The 22,949-nt window shown below is 38.7% G+C and overlaps 1 protein-coding gene across 2 annotated transcripts; it reads right to left on the bottom strand.

Moving 5' to 3' along the window:
• Positions 1 to 1,631: 1,631 nt before the first annotated feature.
• On the bottom strand, positions 1,632 to 2,953 carry LOC112839949 (L-lactate dehydrogenase A chain-like). Of its 2 annotated transcripts, XM_025893131.2 has the most exons (2): positions 2,230 to 2,953; positions 1,632 to 1,939 (listed from the first exon to the last, which is right to left on the bottom strand). In XM_025893131.2, exons 1-2 carry the CDS (start codon positions 2,914 to 2,916, stop codon positions 1,784 to 1,786), a joined length of 843 nt encoding a protein of 280 aa, XP_025748916.1. In that variant the 5' UTR covers positions 2,917 to 2,953; the 3' UTR covers positions 1,632 to 1,783. The 2 variants fall into 2 exon arrangements, with proteins under 2 accessions (XP_025748916.1, XP_025748902.1); XM_025893117.2 differs by having other exon boundaries at positions 1,634 to 2,951.
• Between the last annotated feature and the right edge of the window lie 19,996 nt (positions 2,954 to 22,949).

Here is a 22,949-nt window from a genome sequence, read left to right as displayed (position 1 = left end):
AATGGAGAATGGGGCAAAAAAAAAAAAAAAAAAGTAATAAAACATCCTAGATTTTGTAAATGACTTTAACTTATAGATCAATAAATACAAGGAAAACCACAAATAGGCATATCATAAATAAACTGCTTAAATCCAAAGATAAAGAGAAAATTTATCTTAAAAGCAGAGCAAAATGGCAATATTATATACAGGGCAACAAAAATACAAATTACAGGCAGTTTTTCAAAGGAAACAACAAAAGCCAGAGTACAGCGGAGGAATATATTTACAGTATTGAATGAAAGAAAAACTATCAACCTATAATCTGTATCTATCAAAACTATTCTTTAAAAATGAAAGCAAAATACATTTTAAGAGAAAGAACTGAGAGAATTCATGGCTGGGGGACTTACAGAAATGCTACCAAATTTTTCAGGCTGAAGGAAAATTACAACAGTAATTTGGATCCACAGGAAATAATGAAGATAACTGGGGGTGCCTGGGTGGCTCAGTCGTTAAGCATCTGTCTTCGGTTCAGGTCATGATCCCAGGGTCCTGGGATTGAGCCCCGCATCGGGCTCCCTGCTCAGCGGGAAGCCTGCTTCTCCCTCTCCCACTCCCCCCCCCACCCCGCCCCGCTTGTGTTCCTCCTCTCCCTGTGTCTCTGTCAAATAAATGAATAAATTCTTTTAAAAAAAAATGAAGATAACTGGAATTGGTAAATTTTTGGGTAAATATGAGTTTTTTTTCTTTAATTTCTTTAAAAGTCTGGGTGCCTGAGTGTCTCAGTTGGTTAAGCAGCTGCCTTCGGCTCAGGTCATGATCTCAGAGTCCTGGGATCAAGCCCTGCCTCAGGCTCCCTGCTCAGCAGGGAGTCTGCTTCTCACTCTGCCCTTCCCAACCCCCTCGTGCTCTCTCTCTGCAAAATAAATAATCTTTTTTAAAAATTTCTTTAAAAGTTATAGTTCAACATATGCAGACAAAAATAAGAGCTCATTTGTCAACATCCTGCCATTTTAAAATTTTTAAATTTTTTTTAAAGATTTATTCATCTTAGAGGAAAAGAGCGAAAGGGGCAGAGGGAGAGGAAGAGAGAATTCCAAGCAGACCCCACGCTGAACGCATGATGGGGGTGTCTCGATCCCAGGACCCCAAGATCATGACCTGAGCTGAAACCAAGAGTCAGACACTTAACCGACTGCACCACCCAGGTATCCCAATATTCTGCCATTTTTATATCATTTATACTTTCACCTACTCCCTACCACCTCATTCTATCATCATCATCAATACATGGTTCTTTTTGGTAATATTTACATACAGTGAAGTGTACAATTTTTAGCTGTATACTTTTTTTTTTCAAAAAAGAGTCACCGTTCAAAATTTATTTGGTATTTTAGTTGGTATGACACTTAGTTGGCTGCCTTGTCTTTTTACGTTATATGGCCATGTACACTATATTCTGACATACATGGTACACAAAGTAAGATCCTTTAGGACAGTTATGCACAATACACGCAATACTGAATTTATACATTGGATCCCAGAATGTGACTGACTGGAAAAGATGGACTAGGCATGTCGGGTGTTGGGGGAAGGAACCTGAAGTGACAGAACACACAGTAAACACACATCTGGTGTGCAGAGCAACCGCAGCTCTGGCAGTGGAGCCTCTGAGACGGTGGGGCTAACTTATGTTAACCAATTTAGGGCTACAAAGACAGGTATCATCCAGTACCAGGATACAGCAGCAGGGTTTGGTGAACCATTCCTATTTGGAACTTTAGGAAACTGATGTTTTTTCTTAGGCCATTTTAATATTACTTGAGTAACAGATCAGATAATAAGGACAATATACACAACCTCCAACTAAAATCCTGCTATAGTCTAGACAGTGAAGTGGTACATTAGAAAACTTTAAAACTGCAGCTCCTTTTGGATCCCCCAAAGTGTATCTGCACTCTTCTTCAAACAGGCCTCCTCCTCAGAAGTCAGAGTCACCTTCACAACATCTGAAATTCCATTCTGTCCCAAGATGCAAGGGACACTAAGGAAGACATCATCTTTAATTCCATAGAGACCCTTAATCATGGTGGAAATTGGATGCACCCGCATCCAATTGATGAATGAAGAATGAAGATTCTTCATTATACTTTCGGCCAGATCTGCCACAGACAGTCCAATGGCCCAGGAGGTGTAGCCTTTCAGTTTGATCACCTCGTAGGCACTGTCAACCACCTGTTTGTGAACCTCTTTCCACTGTTCCTTATCTGCATCAGTGCCTAAGTCAGGGTGCAGACTCTTCAGAGAGACACCAGCAACGTTCACTCCACTCCATACAGGCACACTGGAGTCTCCATGCTCCCCAAGGACCCACCCGTGACAGCTTAATGGGTGAACTCCCAGTCTTTCCCCCATTAGGTAACGGAACCAGGCTGAATCCAGACTGCAACCACTTCCAATAACACGGTTTTTGGGAAAGCCACTTATCTTCCAAGCCACAAAGGTCAAGATATCCAATGGATTGGAAACGACAAGCAACTTGCAGTTTGGGCTATATTTTATGATATTAGGAATGATGAACTTAAAGATGTTCACGTTACGCTGGACCAAATTAAGACGGCTTTCTCCCTCTTGCTGACGTGCCCCAGCTGTGATAATAACCAGCTTGGAGTTTGCAGTCACATTATAATCTTTGCCAGAGACAATTTTTGGTGTTCTAAGGAAAAGGCTTCTGTGCTGGAGATCCATCATCTCTCCCTTCAGTTTGTCTTCCATAACATCAACAAGAGCAAGTTCATCTGCCAAGTCCTTCATTAAGATACTGATGGCACAAGCCATGCCAACAGCACCAACCCCAACAACTGTGATCTTACTCTGGGGGGTATGTTCTTCCTTAAGAAGATTCTGAATCAGCTGATCTTTGAGAGTTGCCATTTTGGACTTAGAACCAAAAGGAATCAGGAGTGCACGTTAGGCAGGCAGGCATCAGTGGCGCACGAGGTTGAATCCGGACTCGGCGGCAGCGGCTCTGACACTAGCTGTATACTTTTGACAAATGGATATTATGGTATACAACATTTCCAAGGCCCCAGAAAATACCCTTGTATCCTTTCTCAGCCAATGCTTAGCCTATAAGAAATAATAACTGCTGTGATTTTTTTCACCTTAGTTTTTCCCTCTCTGGTTAGTGTGTTCTTTTTTTTTATTATTATTGCTGAATAGTAATCCATTGTGTGAATGTAACACCAGGTTTTCATTTTTTACTACTGTAAATAAAGCTGCTATGAACATGGCTATACAAGTCTTCTTGTGGACAAATGTTTTTTTCCTTTTGGATAAAGACATAGAAAAGGATTCTGTCAAATAACTGGCGTATACTTTATAAGAAATTGCCTTTTTACATTCCCATTAGCAATGTATGAGAGTCCCAGTTGTTCCACATCCTCACTCATATGTAATGTTAGCAGTATTACTAGTTTTATCCATTCTAGTCATTGTGTAGAGGTATTTCCTTATGATTTTAATGTGAATTTTACTGATGACTGATGATGATGAGCACTTTTTCATGTGTTAATTGGCCATTTGTATACACTCCATGGTTAAGTGTTTGTCTTTTGCCCATTTTTAAACTGAGTTATCTTTTTTACTATTAAGTTGTACAGCTCTGGGATTTAGATAGGAGTGGCACTGAACCTACAGAGGTATTGGGGGGGGATCCCAGATTCCAGAGGACTGGAATCTTAACAATACTGTGTCTTTCAGTGCAAAAATGATAATATGCATCTCCATTTATTTAGGTCTTCTTTGATTTCGCTCAGTAGTGCTCTGGAGTTTTTAAGATAGAGGCATTGCATATCTTTTGTTTAATCCTAAGTATTTTGTGTTTATTGATGTATATTCTACTGTGTATTTTACTACACCAAATTCCACACTTTTCTCAATGTTCTCATTACTTGAAATGTTTGAGTCTCTGAGGGGACCCAATAAATGGCATCCCTTTTCTCTGCATTAGGTCTAAACAAGAAATAAATAATATAAAGTGTAGTAGCTGAAGGCCAAAATCCCATTTTTTGTTACTAATAGTGGCAAAGTTTGTGGATATAGCTTAGTGTGAGAGCTAAATGGTCCTCCTCACTGAGCATCAGGACTAAATAAATTTGTCAACCAGTCAGAGGTAACTAGATTAGGGCAGGTTTTCCCATATGGGAAGAGGAAGAAGGATGGCTAACCATTATTTCTTATTTCTATACTTTCCTTCTTTGCTCTTGAAAAGGTCCCTTCTTTAATAGTTCTTCTAGTGAATCCTGTAGGTAAAAAAATGCTTGATCTTGATATCTACAAAACTCTATTTTGCCTTCATTCATGTTTCCTTTTTTTTTTTCAAGGTAGATTTATTTGAGAGAGAGAGAGCACACAGGGAGAGGGGCAGACGGAAAGGGAGAGAATCCTCCAGCTGACTACCCCCTGAGCTCAGAGCCTGAGGTGGGGCTCAATCCAGGGACCCCAAAATCATGACCCACATGAAAACCAAGTGTCAGGTGCTCAACCAACTGAGCCACCCAGGCGCCACCATTCATGTTTCTTGTATATAAAAATCTAGACTACCAATTTCTTGTATTTTTCCTTTTTTTTTCTAGTTATCATTATTGGTCCATGTAAGACTCATTTTTTTGTTTGTTCATTTACTTGTATATTGATTCTTTTTTAATTTCTTCCTCATTTCTGTCTCTCCTCACAATCATTCTAATGTGCTTGAATGTGTACTTTTTAATTTGAATGTATTCCTGTAAAATGGGTTATGTACACATCCTTATAAAAATGATACAGTGTTGTAGATTTTATTTCTGAGTTTTTGGGTGTTTTTCACTCAGCCCTTTGTTTTTAGGTTCTATATATGTGCTATGTATGCATCTGTTCTGTTGATTACACAGCATTCTTTAGTGTTTAATCCTCTGAAGATAGAATCCCCATGTCTTAGGGCATCTATTGCAGTCAATGAGAAGTCTAGGGACAAACTATCTCTCCTTTCTGAGGAAGCTTAATGGTCTTTTGAATCTTTTAGAGTGTTCTGTTTAAGCTTGATGCCCTCAGGCTAAGATGTGTTTTGGTAGAGTATTGTCATTCTGGAGATTCATGTCTTCCCTCAGTTCTAGAAAATTTTAAGCTATTATCCCTTCAAATATTTCTTTTAAGCCATAATTTCTTCTTTTTATCTGTTTCTTCTATTGGGTGTTATTCTATTTGGTCTTATTGGCTCATTTTTATATCTGTTTTTCTGTGCTATCTTTTCAGTAAATTCCTCAGTACAATCTTCCAATTTATGAATTCTCTTTTCAGTTTTGTCTAGAGTTCATCCCAGCTATTGAGATTTGTTTTTTAATATCCAGTGACTCTTTCTTTCTTTTGTAATTTCCAAGATTTCTAATTGGCTCTTCTTCATAGTCTCCTAACTTCTTGTCCTTTTTAACAGTTACCATTCTATAATTTTTCTCTTTGGCACCCTAAATATATATAATTCTTAGACTTTTCTATAAAATTATTTTTACCTGGAATGAATTCATACTCCAAATGTTGATTTTGTTGGTTGAATTTTATAGGCTCATTGTGAGTACAGAATCTTTAATTTTTTCCTTCTTCCCCTCTGTGGTTATTCCTCCTTACTAGTGGTTATACACTGTTTCCAATTCACCTTCAGGGTTCCCACTTCCACAGCATCTTATACTGTTTTTTAGGGCCCCTGTTATAGTGATATCTGAAATACTGTTGATCTAATAAGGTTTGAAGGAATGGTGCACGGGAAACAATTTCTACCAACCTGCAGAAACTGAACTCCTATCTAGGAATTCAGAGCTCTAGAAATACCAGAGCTTATTTCTTTTTATTTATTTATTTACTTGACAGAGAGAAACACAGCGAGAGAGGGAACACAGGCAGGGGGAGTGGGAGAGGGAGAAGCAGGCTTCCCGCTGAGCAGGGAGCCCAATGCGGGGCTCGATCCCAGGACTCTGGGATCATGACCTGAGCCGAAGGCAGATGCCCAACAACTGAGCCACCCAGGCGCCACCCCCCCCCCCAGAGCCTATTTCTACACTGAGAGCTCAGCACATTCGTTTCAGCCCCACTTACTACTTTATTTTTCCACTTTGTTTTTGGTTCATGTTTATCTTATTATCTAGCCAAGATACATCTTCTTGGGTTTGCTTCTTAATTTCTTTTCTAATTACTATGAGTTGAGAGCAAATGTTACTATGCCATCTTAACTAGAAATCTCCTTTATTTCCAGTTAGAGTACAGTTTTTTTTTCACTTGAACACAGTCACCATATAGAACATTTTATTCCTTTTTACACTACATAATATTTAAATTTTTTAGCTATCTCTTCGATGTTGAGTACAAATCTTAAAACAAGTCAATATTCTCTTTAGAGGTAGTTCTGTACTCACTTTAACATTTCATTCCTGTGACATCACTAAAAAGGAAGCAAAACAGACTGATGGTAATATGCAGACTAATGGAAGCACTAAAATCTCCTTGAGAAAAATAATCTGTAAAGACTTTTGACTAAATATAACATAATTGCTTGATGCGATTAAGAAAATACATTAGACAAGTTTGCTGTTTAATATTAATGTAGTACTCCTGATTACTCTGGCTCCCAATCTATAACTTTTCTTACAAACACAATCAGCATTTCCTCAAAGAATCAGAGTTTGTTAATGATTTCAACTAATGATATAAAACGGTCCAAAATGTCAACAAAATTTTTCTCTGCAGTGGGATAAAGGGTGATAATTTTCTGTAGTTTCCAAATTTACTACAATTAACATGTATAACTAGCTTTTGCATAACCATTATTATTTTGAAAAATGTTTACTTGATTATTAAGTCCATTTATATCTTTTTGGTTTTGTCTTTTTCATATTTTATTTATCATTATTATGCAGCACTAGCAAGCCCTTATCCAAAGGTGAGAGTCATTCGTTCATTCATTGTTAAAATACACATTAAGTAATTTATACCTTTTATATGTCAATTTTACCTATGAATTAGTAAATGTATAAAAGAAGTCTGAGAAGTTAAGTTACACAAAGACCATATATTAATATCACATGTACATTATTTACAAGGGAGCTCCTATTCCCCTCTTGCCAATAATCTCACACCTATTAATAACAGAAATAAGATTAGAATTCAGGTGTGCTAGTTCCACAAGTGAAATATTGAAGAAAAAAAGAGATCTTAACAGCATGAGACAAGGAAATGTCATTCCAAAAATAGGCTGAAGAAGGAAAAGGTAGATTGGTGATAGATTGTAGAGGTCTCTATATTTTATTTAATAGGTAATGTGGCACCAAGAAAGGTTTTTGAGCAACAGAAAGATTAAACAGACAGCTCATAACAATCTTTCCACATTCCAGACATAATCTAATAAGAATCAGGACCAAGGATCTGAAGGAAGAAGGCCCTGGCTGGCTCAGTCAGTAGGGCGTGTGACCCTTGATCTCAGGGTCGTGAGTTCAAGACCCATACTGGGTGTAGAGATTACTTAAATAAATTTTTTTAATTAAAAAATAAAAAATAATAGTAACTAAAGGGGTGCCTGGCTGGCTCAGTCAGTGGAGCATATGACTCTTGATCTCGGAGTCATGAGTTTGAGCCCCACATTGGATGTGGAGATTACTTAAAAAATTTTTTAAAAATCTTAAAAATATGTTAAGGAAAAGGAAGTGAACTACAGAAGAAATTATATTTTTGAAAGAATGGCTGAAAACTATATTTCAAATCCTTTTAATTAAAGTATCAAACACTAATTTATGTTAAAAAGATATTAAAACTAATCTCCTATGAAATTTAAGAATATTTCCAACTTCACTGCATACTTCAGGCGAGCCCCTCTTCCAGTCCTCTGCTATGCCCAACCTTCCCAAGTGCACAGCCTCTCATATTATGAGGATCAAATGGGATAACATATGCAAAATTGCTTTGAAAAATATAAAGTTGTGGGGTGTCTGGCTGGCTCATTCGGTAGAGCATGCAACTCTTGATCTCAGGGTTGTGAGTTGAAGCCCCACATTAGGCACAGAGCTTACTTAAAAAAAAGAATAAAGCTGAATGCAAGTATAAGACATTAATTATTACATATAGCCTATAAATATACTTGATCTTAGCCAAAAGGCTGAGAAGTGATTACATATAGCCTATAAGTAAACAAAACTATATAGGATGTAAATTTTTAAAACCTGAAACTCTTAAAACTCAACATTGAGAAATAACCTGGAAGAGGTTATTCAGATATTAAAAAACAAGGTGTCCTGTTAAAAATGCAGATTGACCCCATGCACTTATCTGCTTTCCCTTCCCTAACCCACTAAAATAACAGTAAAAGTATAAAACAAAAATATAAGCAATTAACTCATAAGTATAGGGAGAGTAAGTATAAAGACAAGAGCAGATGAGAGACTTCAGTACATATTTGGAGAGAAAGTTGTCCACTAAGCAACTAACAGAGGAATGCTAATAAGTAATGAGTTAATCATCTTGCAGAATATCTGAAAGACTTACCATTTGGAAGTGGAAGAAGGATTCATTGAATTCTGTATAGCTGGCTGAACCCTGAGGCCCCTTTCTAATCTGTGTCACTCAATGGGAGTTGAAGATATTGAACCAAGAAAGTTCTGGACTTGGGCAAGACAACACAGCAGAAGACTTGGCTTAAAAACAAAATGATAAAGTGAAAGTCCACATACAGAACTACTGAATGTCAAGCACTTTTCCCATTCTTTGCTCACCAGTAGCAAAGCATTCTCTCTCTCTCTCTCTCTCTCTCTCTCTCTCTCTCTCACACACACACACACACACACACACACACACCTTTCCATTCCTCAGAAAAGACTGTAACATTCTTTTCTCTGGAAAGAATTAAAAGCTCCAGAGAAAAGGAGTATGTCATTTGGACATTATAAAAGGATGACTCTTTGCCTATTCACTGTAGAGCAAAATTCGCCAGTTGACAAGCTCATGCATACATAGGAAGCTTCTGCTCAACAGATATGAGGAAAGTCTCCACCAAGAAAGATCTCTGACCTAAACCAACAAATAGAAAAAAGAAAATAGCTGAGGGAAATTAAGACAATATAGAAAGGAAACAAAACAAAACACAGCCCTCTAACTAATAATCTCAAAGAGGAATAATAAAATAAGAAAAGGGTCTCTGGGTGGCATAGTCAGTTGAGCATCTGACTCTTGGTTTTGGCTCAGGTCATGACCTCAGGGTTGTGAGATTGAGCCCCATGTTGGGCTCTGAGCTCAGCATGGAGTCTGCTTGAGATTCTCTCTCTCTCTGCCCCTCTCCCTGCTCACTCACACACTCTCTCTCTCACATGAATAAATCTTTTAAAAAAGAATAAGAAAGAACCCTTGAGGAGAAGATAGGATAGCTGAAATTTTTAAAAAATTTAATAAAAAGGTTGAAAAATAACTGAAGGACCTAAATTTCCATCCAAAAAGAGATTTACTCCAAAAATGCATCATTGTGAACTTTCAGGAATCTGGGTGTAAAAAGATCCTAGAAGTTTTAAGAGAAAAAGTAGACTATGTACAAAGTATTGGGAGTCACAAAAAGAAATTTCTCAAAAGTAGCAATGCAATATAGAAGACCAAAATCCAACCCAGAAGAGCAAAGACGGAAAGGCTCAGGATGACAGCTGCATAGAACAAGTAGCTAAGGGGCACCTGGCTGGCTCAGCTGGGAGCATATGTAACTCTTGATCTTGGGGTTGTGAGTTTGAGCCCCACGTTGGGTGTAGATATTACTTAAAAATAAAATCTTTAGGGGCGCCTGGGTGGCTCAGTCATTAAGCATCTGCCTTAGGCTCTGGTCATGATCCCAGGATCCTGGGATCGAGGCCCACATCGGGCTCCCGGCTCGGTGGAAAGCCTGCTTCTCCCTCTCCCACTCCCCCTGTTTGTGTTCCCTCTCTTGCTGTGTCTCTCTCTGTCAAATAAATAAAATCTTAAAAAAAAAAAAAAAAAGGAACAAGTAGCCCAAATTTAAGCAGGAAGATGGACTCTGGAAAAGAGACCTCTAGGTGGGCTCCTGGGTGCTCAGTTGGTTAAATGTCTGCCTTCAGCTCAGGTCATGATCCCCGGGTGCTGGGATTGAGCCCCAAGTCGGGCTCCCTGCTCAGCAGGGAGTCTGCTTCTCCCTCTGGCCCTCCCTCTGCTGCTCTCTCTCACTCAAATGAATAAATAAAATCTTAAAAAAAAACTCAATTGGGGGTGCCTGGGTAGCTCAGTCTTTAAGCGTCTGCCTTGGGCTCAGGTCATGATCCCAGGGTCCTGAGATCGAGCCCTGCATCGGGCTCCCTGCTCGGCAGGAAGCCTGCTTCTCCCTCTCCCGCTCCCCCTGCTTGCATTCCCTCTCTCACTGTGTCTCTCTGTCAAATAAATAAATAAAAATAAATAAAATAAATAAAATTAAATTTAAAAAACTCAATTGTTCACAATGACATGAACACTTATTGGATGTAATAAACTTAATATACCTATACTCGGGGAGGACAAGTGGTGATAGTGGTGGTGAAGGGTAGCTAAGTCCTCATCTGCCATTTAAGGTAGATAATGCCTTAAATCAATAAATCAAAAATCAGCATATAGTGGTGCCTGGTTGGCTCAGTCGGTAGAGTGTGTGACTCTTGATGTCAGGACTGTAAGTTTGAGCCTCATGTTGGGTGTAGAAATTACTTAAAAATAAAATCTTTAAAAAATCTGCATAAAAATATAGAATTTAGAAGAATGGGGGGGCAATACCAGGGGAAATAGAGAGGTTAATGTAGGTGTCACTGGAGATCAGAACTGGAGCAGGAATGGGAGGGCTGCTTTTATACATTATAATCCTTGAATATTTGACTGTTAAAAGTCATATACAACTTTAATAAAATAATTATTTAAAAAAGTAAATCTGAATGTGAACATTCCTAGTTAAAACAGAATGGTACTGGCACCAGAGCAGACACAACAGTGGAATAAATGAAGATAAAATTCACAAAGAGACCAAAAAATATAAAAGAATGTGGCATATGATTAATGTATTAATTTCCTGTGGCTGCTGTGACAAATTAGCACAAACTTAGTTGCTTAAAACAACAGAAATCTATTCTCTGAGTTCTGGAGTCTAAAATCAAGGTATTAGCAGGGCTGAATTCTCTGGGAAGCTTCAGGGGAGATAACTTCCTTCTTTCTTCCAGGTTCTGGTGGCTGCTGGCCGTCCTTGGCTAACGGCAACATAACCCCAATCTCTGCCTCTGATTTCACCTTGCCTTCTCCTCAATGTATGTGTTTAATCGCCCACTGCCTCTCTCTAAAATAAGGACACCTATGATAGCATTTAGAACCCTCCCAGGTAATTCAGAATCATCTTATCTCAAGATCCATAACTCAGTCTCATCTGTAAAACTTCACCTTATGAGGTGACATTCACAGATTGCAGCAGTTAGGACCGGTTGTCTTTGGCGGTCACATTCAGCCCACCACAATCAATGCAGCATTTCAAATCAGTAGGAAAGGAATATATTTTTCAATAACTCATCATTGGGACAATTAACTATCTGTATGAAAAAAAGTGATTCTTAGTCAATGTAAGGATGGTTCAAAATTTAAATGTTAAAACCTTATAACAATACCATGTGAAAATATAGAATTTTTGATAAGTCTGAGGTCAGAAATCTTTCTAACATGATACCAGCACAAAAATCATGTAGTACATCATAAAAATTTTAAATTTATATAACAAATGGAACATAAGCAAATTTTGAAAAGAAATTAACTGGGCAAGGTAAGGTGTAAGAAAAAGTTAATATTTTTATATTTTATTTTTTTTAAGATTTTATTTATTCACTTGAGAGAGAGAGAGCACAGAGCGAGAGGGAGAAGCAGACCCCCACTGAGCAGGGAGCCCGATGCGGGGCTTGATCCCAGGACTCTGGGATCATGACCCAAGCAGAAGGCAGCTGCTTAGCTGACTGAGCCACTCAGGAGCCCCATTATCTTTAAATTAGAGAACTCATAAGTGAAAAGACAAACTCACCATTTGAAAGATAAGGACAAAACAAGAATAGGCAATTCACAAAAGAACTTCAAAGATCCAATGAATACACAAAAATGTTATTTAATCTCTTTTGTAACTCAAGAAGCACAAATGAAAGAAAAATGTTTGTCTGTTAGATGAGCAATGATTTTAAAGGTTAACAGCTTCTGGGAAAGAGGGGGAAATGCATGTTTGCATAATTCCTTTCGCTGACCAAAATAGAACCAAAATTAGAGAAGGAAACCCCTGTGCAAAATAGCCACATCTCACAGCACTGATGCCAATGAATAAGTCTCAGATACAATGAGGTCTGCATCATCGTTAAAGAGGATGTCCAAATCTGCCACGCATCTCCTCTAATCTCAAACAGATTCAGTTTTGGCAAATTTTGTGGGTCCTGAAGAACAATTCCATAATCAATCACTAACTTGAAAACATGAGTCCTTAAAGGCATAGCAGGCAGACTTATGGAGGAAGCAGACAGCATTCTACTTGGTACATATCTCCCTATCACAGCCTGGCAAAGAGGACCTACTAAAGAAAACTCATGATGTTTAAGGTGGGGGATATTTCTTCTACTTTCCATGAGGACAGAGTTTCCATAAATCTTCCTAGCATCTTGCCCCTTTACCCCTTAAGTGAGAAACCCGACTGGCAAATTCACCATGGTCCACATTTTTTGATTGGGCAGAGCTAATTTACTGAAAGTCTTAGGTAAGTATGTCTATTACAAAGACCCAAAGTTTCCCTTGGTTGGGTTATTTCAGGTCTGGGCTGGGGTACAGACTTATTAGAAGACCACCTATACCATAAATATCTTTCAACAGCTCTCTCAACAGTAAAGCTGATATTTTATCTCCACCTGCCTAAGCTCCTTTGACCACATCTGAATTGGTTCCAATCTCAGGAGGGAACAAAAGAGCCAAGAGGTATCATGCACTTGGCTCCCTAAAACTTACAGTTGCTATGACATTTTTTATTTTCCTTGCCAGGAGCTAAAGCATGGCTGTAAAGAAACAGAAAGAGTAAGCTAGTGGTCAACCCTGCATAGCAGACTAAAGTAGATCAATCAGAGATATGTCAGCATTGATCTGCCTCCGGAATGAATGTTTACCATGTGCTGTGGGGACCTGCTTAGAGACAGCGTATGACAAGTGTGTCAACAAGTAGCCAGTTTAAAGAAGAGAGATCACGACAATGTGTTCAGTCTCCTATCTCAGCCTCTAAGGCAGCTATTCCAACAGCTTATGCCATTCTTGGGCAAAGAGCAGGCCAGAACACAACTTTTCAACAACAAATAACATAAAAAAGTAGGACTGCATAAAAGAAGGAGGGATCATAATGTGGAAAAGAGAAAATAACCCACACATTTGGAGAATTGCTTCATAAAATAGAATTTTAAACAAAAACTGCTTTGCAGCAAATAAATAGAACATAACTCCATAAAACAGATTTTTAAAAAGAGTGAACACAACTTTTCAACAACAAATAACAAAAAACCAGGACTGCATAAAAGGAGGAGGGATCATAATGTGGAAAAGAGAAAATAACCCACACATTTGGAGAACTGCTTCATAAAATAGAATTTTAAAGAAAAACTGCTTTGCATCAAATAAATAGAACATAACTCCATAAAACAAATTTTTAAAAAGAGCTGAAAGAAACAAAAGATAAAAAGAAAAAGAGAAAAAAAAATACCACAATACTTGAAATCATATTAGAAACAACTCCAAGTAGAAAAGATACTTCAGAAAACCAAGTAAGTAATATGGATGACAAGCCAGGGAAAATCATTCAGAATGAACATAACAAAATAAAGGTGATTAGAGTCTAACAAAGTAGTCAGAACAAAGATAACAGATTTGTAAGATAAACAACTGAAATCTAACATAAGTAATATTCTTAGACAAACAATATGGAACAGCCAAAATATTCAAGGATTTAGAGGTGAAAAACTGAAACGTCTTGTCATGTATCAGGAAACATTAACAGGAAATGATCAAGATTTAAGATATATTATGGAATGTTGCCAAATATTAAGGATTAAAAAAAGGTGCTTTTAGCATCTAGAAGAAACAGGGCCACCTACAAATTAAATAATTTATGCTGGCCTCAGACATCTCCTCAGCAACATTAGACAATGGATACAAGTGATTTCTGTGTACAATGTGAAGTGAAAAAGAATATGACGTGGGGGCACCTGGGTGGCTCAGTCAGTTAAGCGTCTGCCTTTGGCTCAGGTCATGATCCCAGGGTTCTGGGATTGAGCCCCATGTCGGGCTCCCTGCTCAGTGGGGAGCCTGCTACTCCCTCTCCTTCTGCTGCTTCCTCTGCTTGTGATCTCTCACTCTCTCTGTTAAATACCTAAAATCTTAAAAAAAAAAAAAAAAGAGTATGACATGGAATTTTCTACTTAGTGAAATACAATTTTAATGGATGTATTATAATTTACTAAAATGGTCTACTATTGATGGATATTTAGATGGTTTCTGGAATATTATTAAATCATGCTGAATAAAAAATAATAAACATGTGTATTATTTAAAATACATGCAAGTTTATCTATAAGATAAAATCCTGGCTGAATCAAAGGGTATATGCATTTAACATTTTTCATTTTCCTAAATTGTCCTCCATGGAGATTGTACTGATTTTTATGCCTACCAGTAATGGAGGAAAGTGCTTGTTCACTGCAACTCAGCACACTGTTATTAAATTTCTGATCTTTCTCAACCTTATAGATAAAAATTATTTTATAGTAATCTAATAATTTGGAATTATCTTACCATATTTTTTAAAAGATTTATTTATTTATTTGAGAGCGAGCACGCACATGAGCGGGGGCAGGGCCAGAGAGAGAAGGAGAAACAAAATCCTTAAGCCCCAACTCCCCATTGAGTGCAGAGCCCGACATGGGGCTGCAACTCACAACTCCAACATCATGATCTGAGCCAAAACCAAGAATCGGACGCTTAACTGACTGAGCCACCCAGGCACCCCAACTTACCATATTTCATCTGTTGAAGACACCGTCATTTGAAAGGTACACCATTATTTTATATACCTCTATTTAAGAAAAAGAGCTATAAACTGTTTAAATCATCAATTTTCAAATACATAAAAAATTCAGATTTCAGAAATAATTTCAGAGATGTGAAAAATGAACAGGTGCTTCTTAGACTCAATGAGATATGATACACAAGAAAGGCTGAGTATCTGGAAAGGTCTTTTAAATATGCAAGGATCAGGAATATAGCACATACAAATGCCTCCCAGAACAAATAAAGCAAAACAACAACTAAATTATTTGAAGCCACAATCCATACAACTAAAATGTATCTTTTTAAAGTTCTTTTTTAAGATTTTATTTATTTATTTGAGAGAAAGAGAGAGAGAGAGAGAGAGAGCACAAGCAGGGAAGGGGCAGGTAGAGAGGGAAAAGCAGACTCCCCACTGAGCAGGGAGCCTGACATGGGGCTCGATCCCAGGACCTGAGCTGAAGGCAGATGCTTAACCAACTGAGCCATGCAGAAGCCCCTAAAATGTCTTTAAAAATGAAGAATTTATGGGATGCCTGGGTGGTTCAATCAGTTAAGCGTCTGCCTTTGGCTTAGGTCATGATCCCAGGGTCCTGGGATAAAAGCTCCATGGCGGGCTCCTTGCTCAGCGGGGGAGCCTGCTTCTCCCTCTGCCTGTCACTCTCCCTGCTTGTGCTCTCTCTGACAAATGAATAAAATCTTAATAAATAAAATAAAAATAAAAATGAAGAATTTATAAAATGGAGGGCACCTGGGTGGCTCAGATGGTTAAGCGTCTGGCCTTCGGCTCAGGTCATGATCCCAGGGTCCTGGGATTGAGTCCCGCATCGGGCTCCCTGCTCCTTGGGAGTCTGCTTCTCCCTCTGCTTCTCTCTTTCCCTCTCTCTCATGAATAAATAAATAAAATCTTTAAAAAAAAATTTATAAAATGGAGAAATGCTTTAAAGGATTAGCAATGAACATTTAATTTGGTTAAACCTAAATGTGATTAGAACAAAACAGAATTGCTATCTGTTAAAATAATAGGTACATATATAAAAAATAAGAAAAATTTGATGAAAATTATCTGTGACAAAAATTCCAAAACATATCATTAAAATGTTAGCAAAAAAAAGTATGACAAATTGTTCACCTTTCATGATAAAAAGGCATTTAATAAAACTAAACAACCATTCTTTATAAGATTTTCCATCCTTTTTTTTTAATCTTTCAGGGGTGCCTGGATGGCTCCATCAGTAGAGCATGTGACTCTTTTTTAAATTTTTTTTTAAAGATTGCATTTATTTATTGGAGGGAGGGAGAGAGAGAGAGAATGAGCAGGGTGGGGGGGGGGGCAGAGGGAGAAGGAGAAGCAGACTGTCCAGTGAGCAAGAAGCCCGACGTGGGGCTCAATCCTAGGACCCTGGCATCATGACCTGAGCAGAAGGCAGCCGCCTAACCAACTGAGCCACCAGGTGCCCCACATGTGACTCTTGATGTCAGGGTTGTGAGTTCAAGCCCCACGTTAGGCATAGAGCATACTTAAAAAAAAAACAAATGTTTCAATGAAATGGGAATATGGCTTCTATTTTAATGGCAGGCTTACGTATGTATACACACATACCCACACACACATACAAGTGCCATCATAATGCTTAATGGTAAAACGCCAACAGCATTCCCATTACAACAAGGAACAATATTAAGGAAGCCCACCATTATTCTGTTATTTAGCATTGTCCTAGAAGTGCTAAATGATACAGAAGTAAAAAAAAAATGAGGGATTAATATAAAAATGGAAATGTCTGAATTATCATTTTAGACATGATGTGAGAGTATACCCAAAACACTTAATTCACTGAGACTGGAAGCAATAAGACCTTTCAAACAGGTATGCTGGTTATAAAATTAGTATACAAAATCAAGCAGTTTTCCTACCAATTTCCCAAAAATCAACAGAAAATATAATGGAAGAAAAAAATGCATCCCTATTAAAATTCCTAGGAACAAATTCAGCATCAAATAACTTATATTAAGAAAACTTAAAACTCTACTAATAAACAGGGGCACCTGGGTGGCTCAATCCATTTAGCGGCTGACTCTTGATTTTGGCTCAGGTCATGATCTCAGGGTTGTGGGATGGAGCCCTGTGTCCAGCTCCACTCATCATGGAGTCTCTCTGCCCCTCCCCCTGCTGGTGCTCTCCCTCTCCCAAATAAATAAATTAAATCTTTTAAAAAAAAAATCCACTACTAAATCAGACAAAAGACTTCAAAAAGATATGCCTTGTTCTCGGATAGGAAAACTCAATAAAACAAAGAGTTCATTTTTCTCTAAATTAATCTATGCATTCGATGTAATGTCTGCAATTCTTTTTAAAAGATAAATGGAGTCTAAAATTCACTGGGAAAACAACTGTAAGAATACCAGAAAAAAAATCTGGAAAATAATAATAATAAAAATCTTTTTAAGCAGTATTAATTCAGTCAGCATTATACTGGTCTTCCATTTCCACTTCAGAAAGTTGCAAGAGAACATTAATTCCATCCTAACAATGAGAATAAGCTAGATAACCTACAAAATTTAGTGTTTTTTTAAAGCCCATCAGAGGGCCGAGGATGCAGGAAAACTCATGATCTAAAATCCAGAAAAGGACTAGCCTTACCTAGGACTGCAGAGACCCCTGGCTGCTTTCATCTTTTTTTTTTTTTTTTTAAGATTTTGTTTATTTATTTATTTGACAGAGAGAGAGGGCGCGCACAAGCAGTGGGAGCGGCAGGCAGAAGGAAAGGGAGAAGCAGGCTCCCCACTGAGCAGAGAGCCTGACATGGGGCTCAATCGCAGGACCCTGATATCATGACCTGAGCCAAAGGCAGATACTTAATGACTGAGCCACGCAGGTGCCCCCCTGGCTGCTTTCATCTTTGGCAGAGCGGCAGGAAAAAGAGGAGGCTGCCTCACAAAATAATGGAGGGCAAAAGATAAGCAAACTGTATCTTTAAGTCCTAAAACAAAAGTTGGCCAAGAATTCTATACCCAATAAAAATATCCTTCAAAAATGAAAGCAAAATTTCATACAAATAAAGCTGAAAGAATTTGTGCCACAATGACCTGCACTACAAACAAATCTAAATATTCGTTAGGGTAAAGGAAAATAACACGTAGAAACTCAGTTCTACAGGACGCAAGACAGAAATCAAAAAGGGTAAATAGGATTTCTCTTTCTGCTACTTCATTATTGGTGTACAGAAATGCAACAGACTTCTGTGCATTGATTTTTATATCCTACGACTTTGCTAAATTCCTGTATCAATTCTAGCAATTTTTTGGTGGAGTCTTTCAGCTTTTCTACATAGATGTCATCTATGAAGAGTGAAAGTTTGACTTCTTCCTTGCTGATTCTGATATCTTTTATTTCCTTTTGTTGTCTGATTGCTGAGGCTAGGACTTCCAGTACGATTATGAACAACAGTGGTGAGAGTGAACATTTCGGTCTTGTTCCTGACCTTAGGGGAAAAGCTCTCAGTTTTTCCCCATTGAGGATGATATTAGCTGTGGGTCTTTCATATATGGCCTTTATGACGTTGAGCTATGTTCTTTCTATCCCTTTCTTGAGGACTTTTTAAAAAGATTTTATTTATTTGAGAAAGAAATAGTGACAGAGATATGAGAAAGAGCACGAGCAGGGGTGAGCAGGAGAGGGAGAAACAGGTTCCCCACCCAGCAGGGAGCGGGATGTGGGGCTCGGGACCCTGGGATCATGACCTAAACCCAAGTCAGATACTTAACCGACTGAACCACCCAGGCGCCCCCTCCCCACTTTTTAAATATTTTATTTATTTGAGAGAGACAGATATCGAGAGAGAACACGAGCAGGAAGAGGGAGAAGCATTTTCTTGAGGATTTTTTATCAAGAAAGGATGGTATTTTGTCAAATGCTTTTTCTTCATCTATTGAGAGGATCATAGGATTCTTATTCTTTATTAATGTGGTGTTTCACATTGATTGATTTGTGGATATTGAAACACCCCTGCAGCCCAGCAATAAATCCCACTTGGTCATGTTGAAAGATGTGCTATATATACACAACAGAATATTACTCAGCCATCAAAAAGAATGGAATCTTGCCATCTGCAATGACGTGGATGGAAACTAGAGTATATTACGCTAAATGAAACAAGTCAGTCAGAGAAAGACAAATACCATATGATTTCACTCCTATGTGGAATTTAAGAAACAAAACAGATGAGCATAGGGGAAGGAAAGGAAAAATAAGATAAAAACAGAGAGGGAGGCAAACCATAAGACTCTTAAATATGGGGAAAAAACTGAGGGCTGCTGGAGGGGAGGTGGGTAGGCGGGTGGGGGGATGGGGTGATTGGGTGATGGGCATTAAGGAGGGCACTTGATGTAATAATGAGCACTGGGTGTTATATGCAACTGATGAATCACTAAATTCTACACCTGAAACTAATACTACACTATATGTGAACTCACTTGAATTTAAATAAAATCTTGAAAGAACAAAAAGGGTAAATATGTTGATAAATACACAGGAATTTTTAAACATTTTAAACATTACATATACACATGCATCTTTAAATTTCACTAAAAGATTACTGATTCTTTAAATTAAAAGTAATAAAAATATAGAGCATATGTAGAAGCAAAATATATAGAATATATATAACAGAATATATAGAAGTAAAATAAGAGCACAAAAAGTGAGAAGATGGTATTGCAAGTATAAAGGGTAATATTCTTATGCTGTTCATGAAGTACTAGAATATGTTTGAAAATCAGCCATGATAAATTCAAGACACATATGTAATCAATCTCTAATACCACCAATAAAAAAATAACATGAAGGGACAAAACTAAAAAGATAGGGGAAAAAATGTTTTTCTAAAAACTCAATTCACCCAAAAAGAAGGCAGGGCAAGAGGACCAAAGAGTAAATGAAAAAATGGAAAAAGAACACCAATATACTTAATCCAAACACAGAAAAAAGTTATTAAACTATAAATGGACTATATACCACTATTAAAACACAGAGATTGTTGTGAGACTGGATAAACAACTTCAGCCCAACTGTATGTAGTTTATAAGAAACACATTTTAAACATAAACACACAGATGAGTTAAAAGGAAAAAGCAAGAGGCAAACATTAAGCTTATATTAATGTCAGAACAGGCTTCCATGTAAAAAGTATTTTCAGGGATAGAATGGACATCTCAGAATGATAAAAGGGTCAATTTGGCAAAAAAGACAAAAGTTTCTTAAAAGTGTATCTGACTAATAACACTACCAAATATAAGAAAAAAACCTGACAGAGCTGAAGGGAGAAATAGACAAATCTACAATCATAATTAGAGACTTCAGACTTAGCACATCTCCCAGAGTAACTGACAGAATAAGGAGACATTAAAAATGTGAAGATAAAAGGCTTGAGCAACACTCTCAACCAGCTTCCCCTAACTGACATTTAGACTACTCCACCCACCACCAGTAGAATACACATTTTTCCCCGCGGATAAATGGAATATTGACCAAGAAAGACCATAGGTTAGGCAAGAAGAAAAAAATAAACTCAATAAATTTAAAGGTACTGAAATAATACATGTTTTCTGACCACAACATCGCTAATTTAGGAATCAACAGCAATGATCTACCTAAAAAAATTCTAAAATATTTGGAAATAAAATAACACACCTAAATAAATAATGGAGCAAAGAAATCACAAAGATTTTAAAATATCTTTAAATGATAATGAAAACATTCCAAATTTGTGGGATCTAGCTAAGCATGGTTAGAGGAAAACTTGCAGCTTTAAATGCTTATATAAAAGGAAAAGAAGGTAGAAAATCAATTATTTATGTTTCCACCTTAACAAGTGAGAAAAAGAGCAAATTAAACCCAAATTAAAAGAAACAAAATTAAAAAGTAGAAATCTGAAACAGAAAACAGACATATAGAGAAAATCAACAAAGTCAAAAATTTTAAATATAGGACAGAACACACATGAAATCACAAAGTCGGACAGTGTAAACAAAACAATTTATATGTTTTATATCTGATATATTTTGATATTTGGAACTAGTTCAGTCACTGCTATGAATTTTATTAATCGCTTTATAATAAATATTTCTAATAAAAATGTGGTTTCCTAGTTTTTCCACCAGTTTCATGTTGACACCAGTCTCATGTTTGCAGCTTTCCCACTTTGGACAGGCTGAGCTCTGAACACCCATTTAACTCTGAAATTATAATGATTTGTCTGGCAATTATAATCACTTATAATTAGAGCAATGTCTTGCACGTAGTTATTTCAATGGCTAGATGCAATCACTCTGCACGATTAAATACAGAAATATCAAAGAATATTGGTAATGCTGGGCACAGATAAATATAAAACGATTAAAATTTTTCATCATATAAAAAGCATATACATAGCATTAGTTGTTTATTTGGCCATTACATGTGTAATTAACTCCTACTAAAGGATGAGGCACCTGTGGCTACTCCATAAATATTGATGTTAAGATGATGAAAGTAATATCGCCTTACAGTAAGTTGCCTAAGTCTAAACCAAATAAATCAATACATAAATGCTTAGAGAAAATCCAAAACCATGGATATACGTGATCTTCCCAATAAGCTATTTTACAGTGACCCATAGTTTATGAGGGTTTATGCTCTGTGCATTAACAATATTACATGAAAAATAATCCCACCCCCTCTACTGGCAAACCCACAGTATCGCGGGTTGGTTGCCAGGTCGGATTTTTTAACCCCTCTCCATCTTTCTCAGAGCATCAGGTATCTGACCATTGACATCATCTGGGCACCCGACCAGGTGATCCGCGTTTCCACGAGCCGGATCGGTGCACGGGGCTGGGTTCATGGCCTCAGGCCGCAGGATTTGTGCGCGGAAGCCCTCGGCAGCTCGGCCGTTCCGCAGTTCGCCTCAAACCGCACATTTATTTATGTTTTGTTTTTACCAAACGCTTGCCACTGCGCTTCTACAGAAGGCATTTCCATTACTAAATAATGACATAAAAATAAGCACAACAGAAAAAAGGAGGTCAGCAGGGAAAGCACCTAAGGGCTGGGAACATCTGCTTCTAATGGAAGCGATCTCCACCTTCAGGAGAAATCAACCAAACAAGCCTCAGCCTACTGCGCACGTTCGCTAGCGGGGCCAGCGTGAAGGGCAGCTCCTTTGGTTAGGAGAGGACCCAGCCTCCCTAAAAACCACTCCTGGCCTGTTCTGCCCCGGGGAGCTCGGACCCGGACCTAGTCCGGGAGGGAGGCCGCAGGGGGCGGCGAGGCCCTGAGACACCGCGTGCGCGCGTGGCGTGCGTCTCCCGCCGCGCCTCCACCTCAGGGCGTCGCCACGGGAACCAAGGATTTGGCCTCCCGCCCGGCAGGCCGGGGAAGGGCGCGGCCCGACCGCCGGCCGGAGGGAGGGGGGCCGCGGGAGGCCGCAGACTCTCACCGCGACGCTGAAGCCGCGACGCACCGGTCCTCCGCCGCCTCGGGTCGCGCTTGGCTGCGCGGAGGTCCGTCCCGGCACCCGTTCCTGCCGCCGCCGCCCGCGAGCCCCGAGACGCCGCCGGGCCACTCCCGCAGCCCGTGCCCCTCCGCACCCGTGCGTGGAGGTGTTGGGCTCCGGCTGCGGGAGGCGGGAGGTTTAAACCGGGCGGCCTGGCGCGTGCGGAAGCCGCGCTGCCCTCGGCGCCTCGGTCTGGCGTCCGCGTTCTCGCCTTTTCGGGCTCTAGCCTAACCCCACCGAGGCCCGGCTCTCGGTCCGTTTTCCGATGAACTCCGGGACCCATTCTGGTCTTCCTTTACCAAATGCCAG

The sequence above is a fragment of the Callorhinus ursinus genome, unplaced genomic scaffold (genome assembly GCF_003265705.2).
Source record: "Callorhinus ursinus isolate GAN/ISIS: 27379988/994484 unplaced genomic scaffold, GSC_fseal_2.0 scaffold2, whole genome shotgun sequence".
Classification (NCBI taxonomy): Eukaryota; Metazoa; Chordata; class Mammalia; order Carnivora; family Otariidae; genus Callorhinus; species Callorhinus ursinus.
Note: the sequence above shows the minus strand (reverse complement) of the source record. Positions and strands in the feature narration are given on the sequence as shown.

What these genes read in the sequence shown, in the direction of transcription:
- LOC112839949 (XM_025893117.2), bottom strand. Translation starts at nt 2,916, where the DNA reads ATGGCAACTCTCAAAGATCAGCTGATTCAGAATCTTCTTAAGGAAGAA.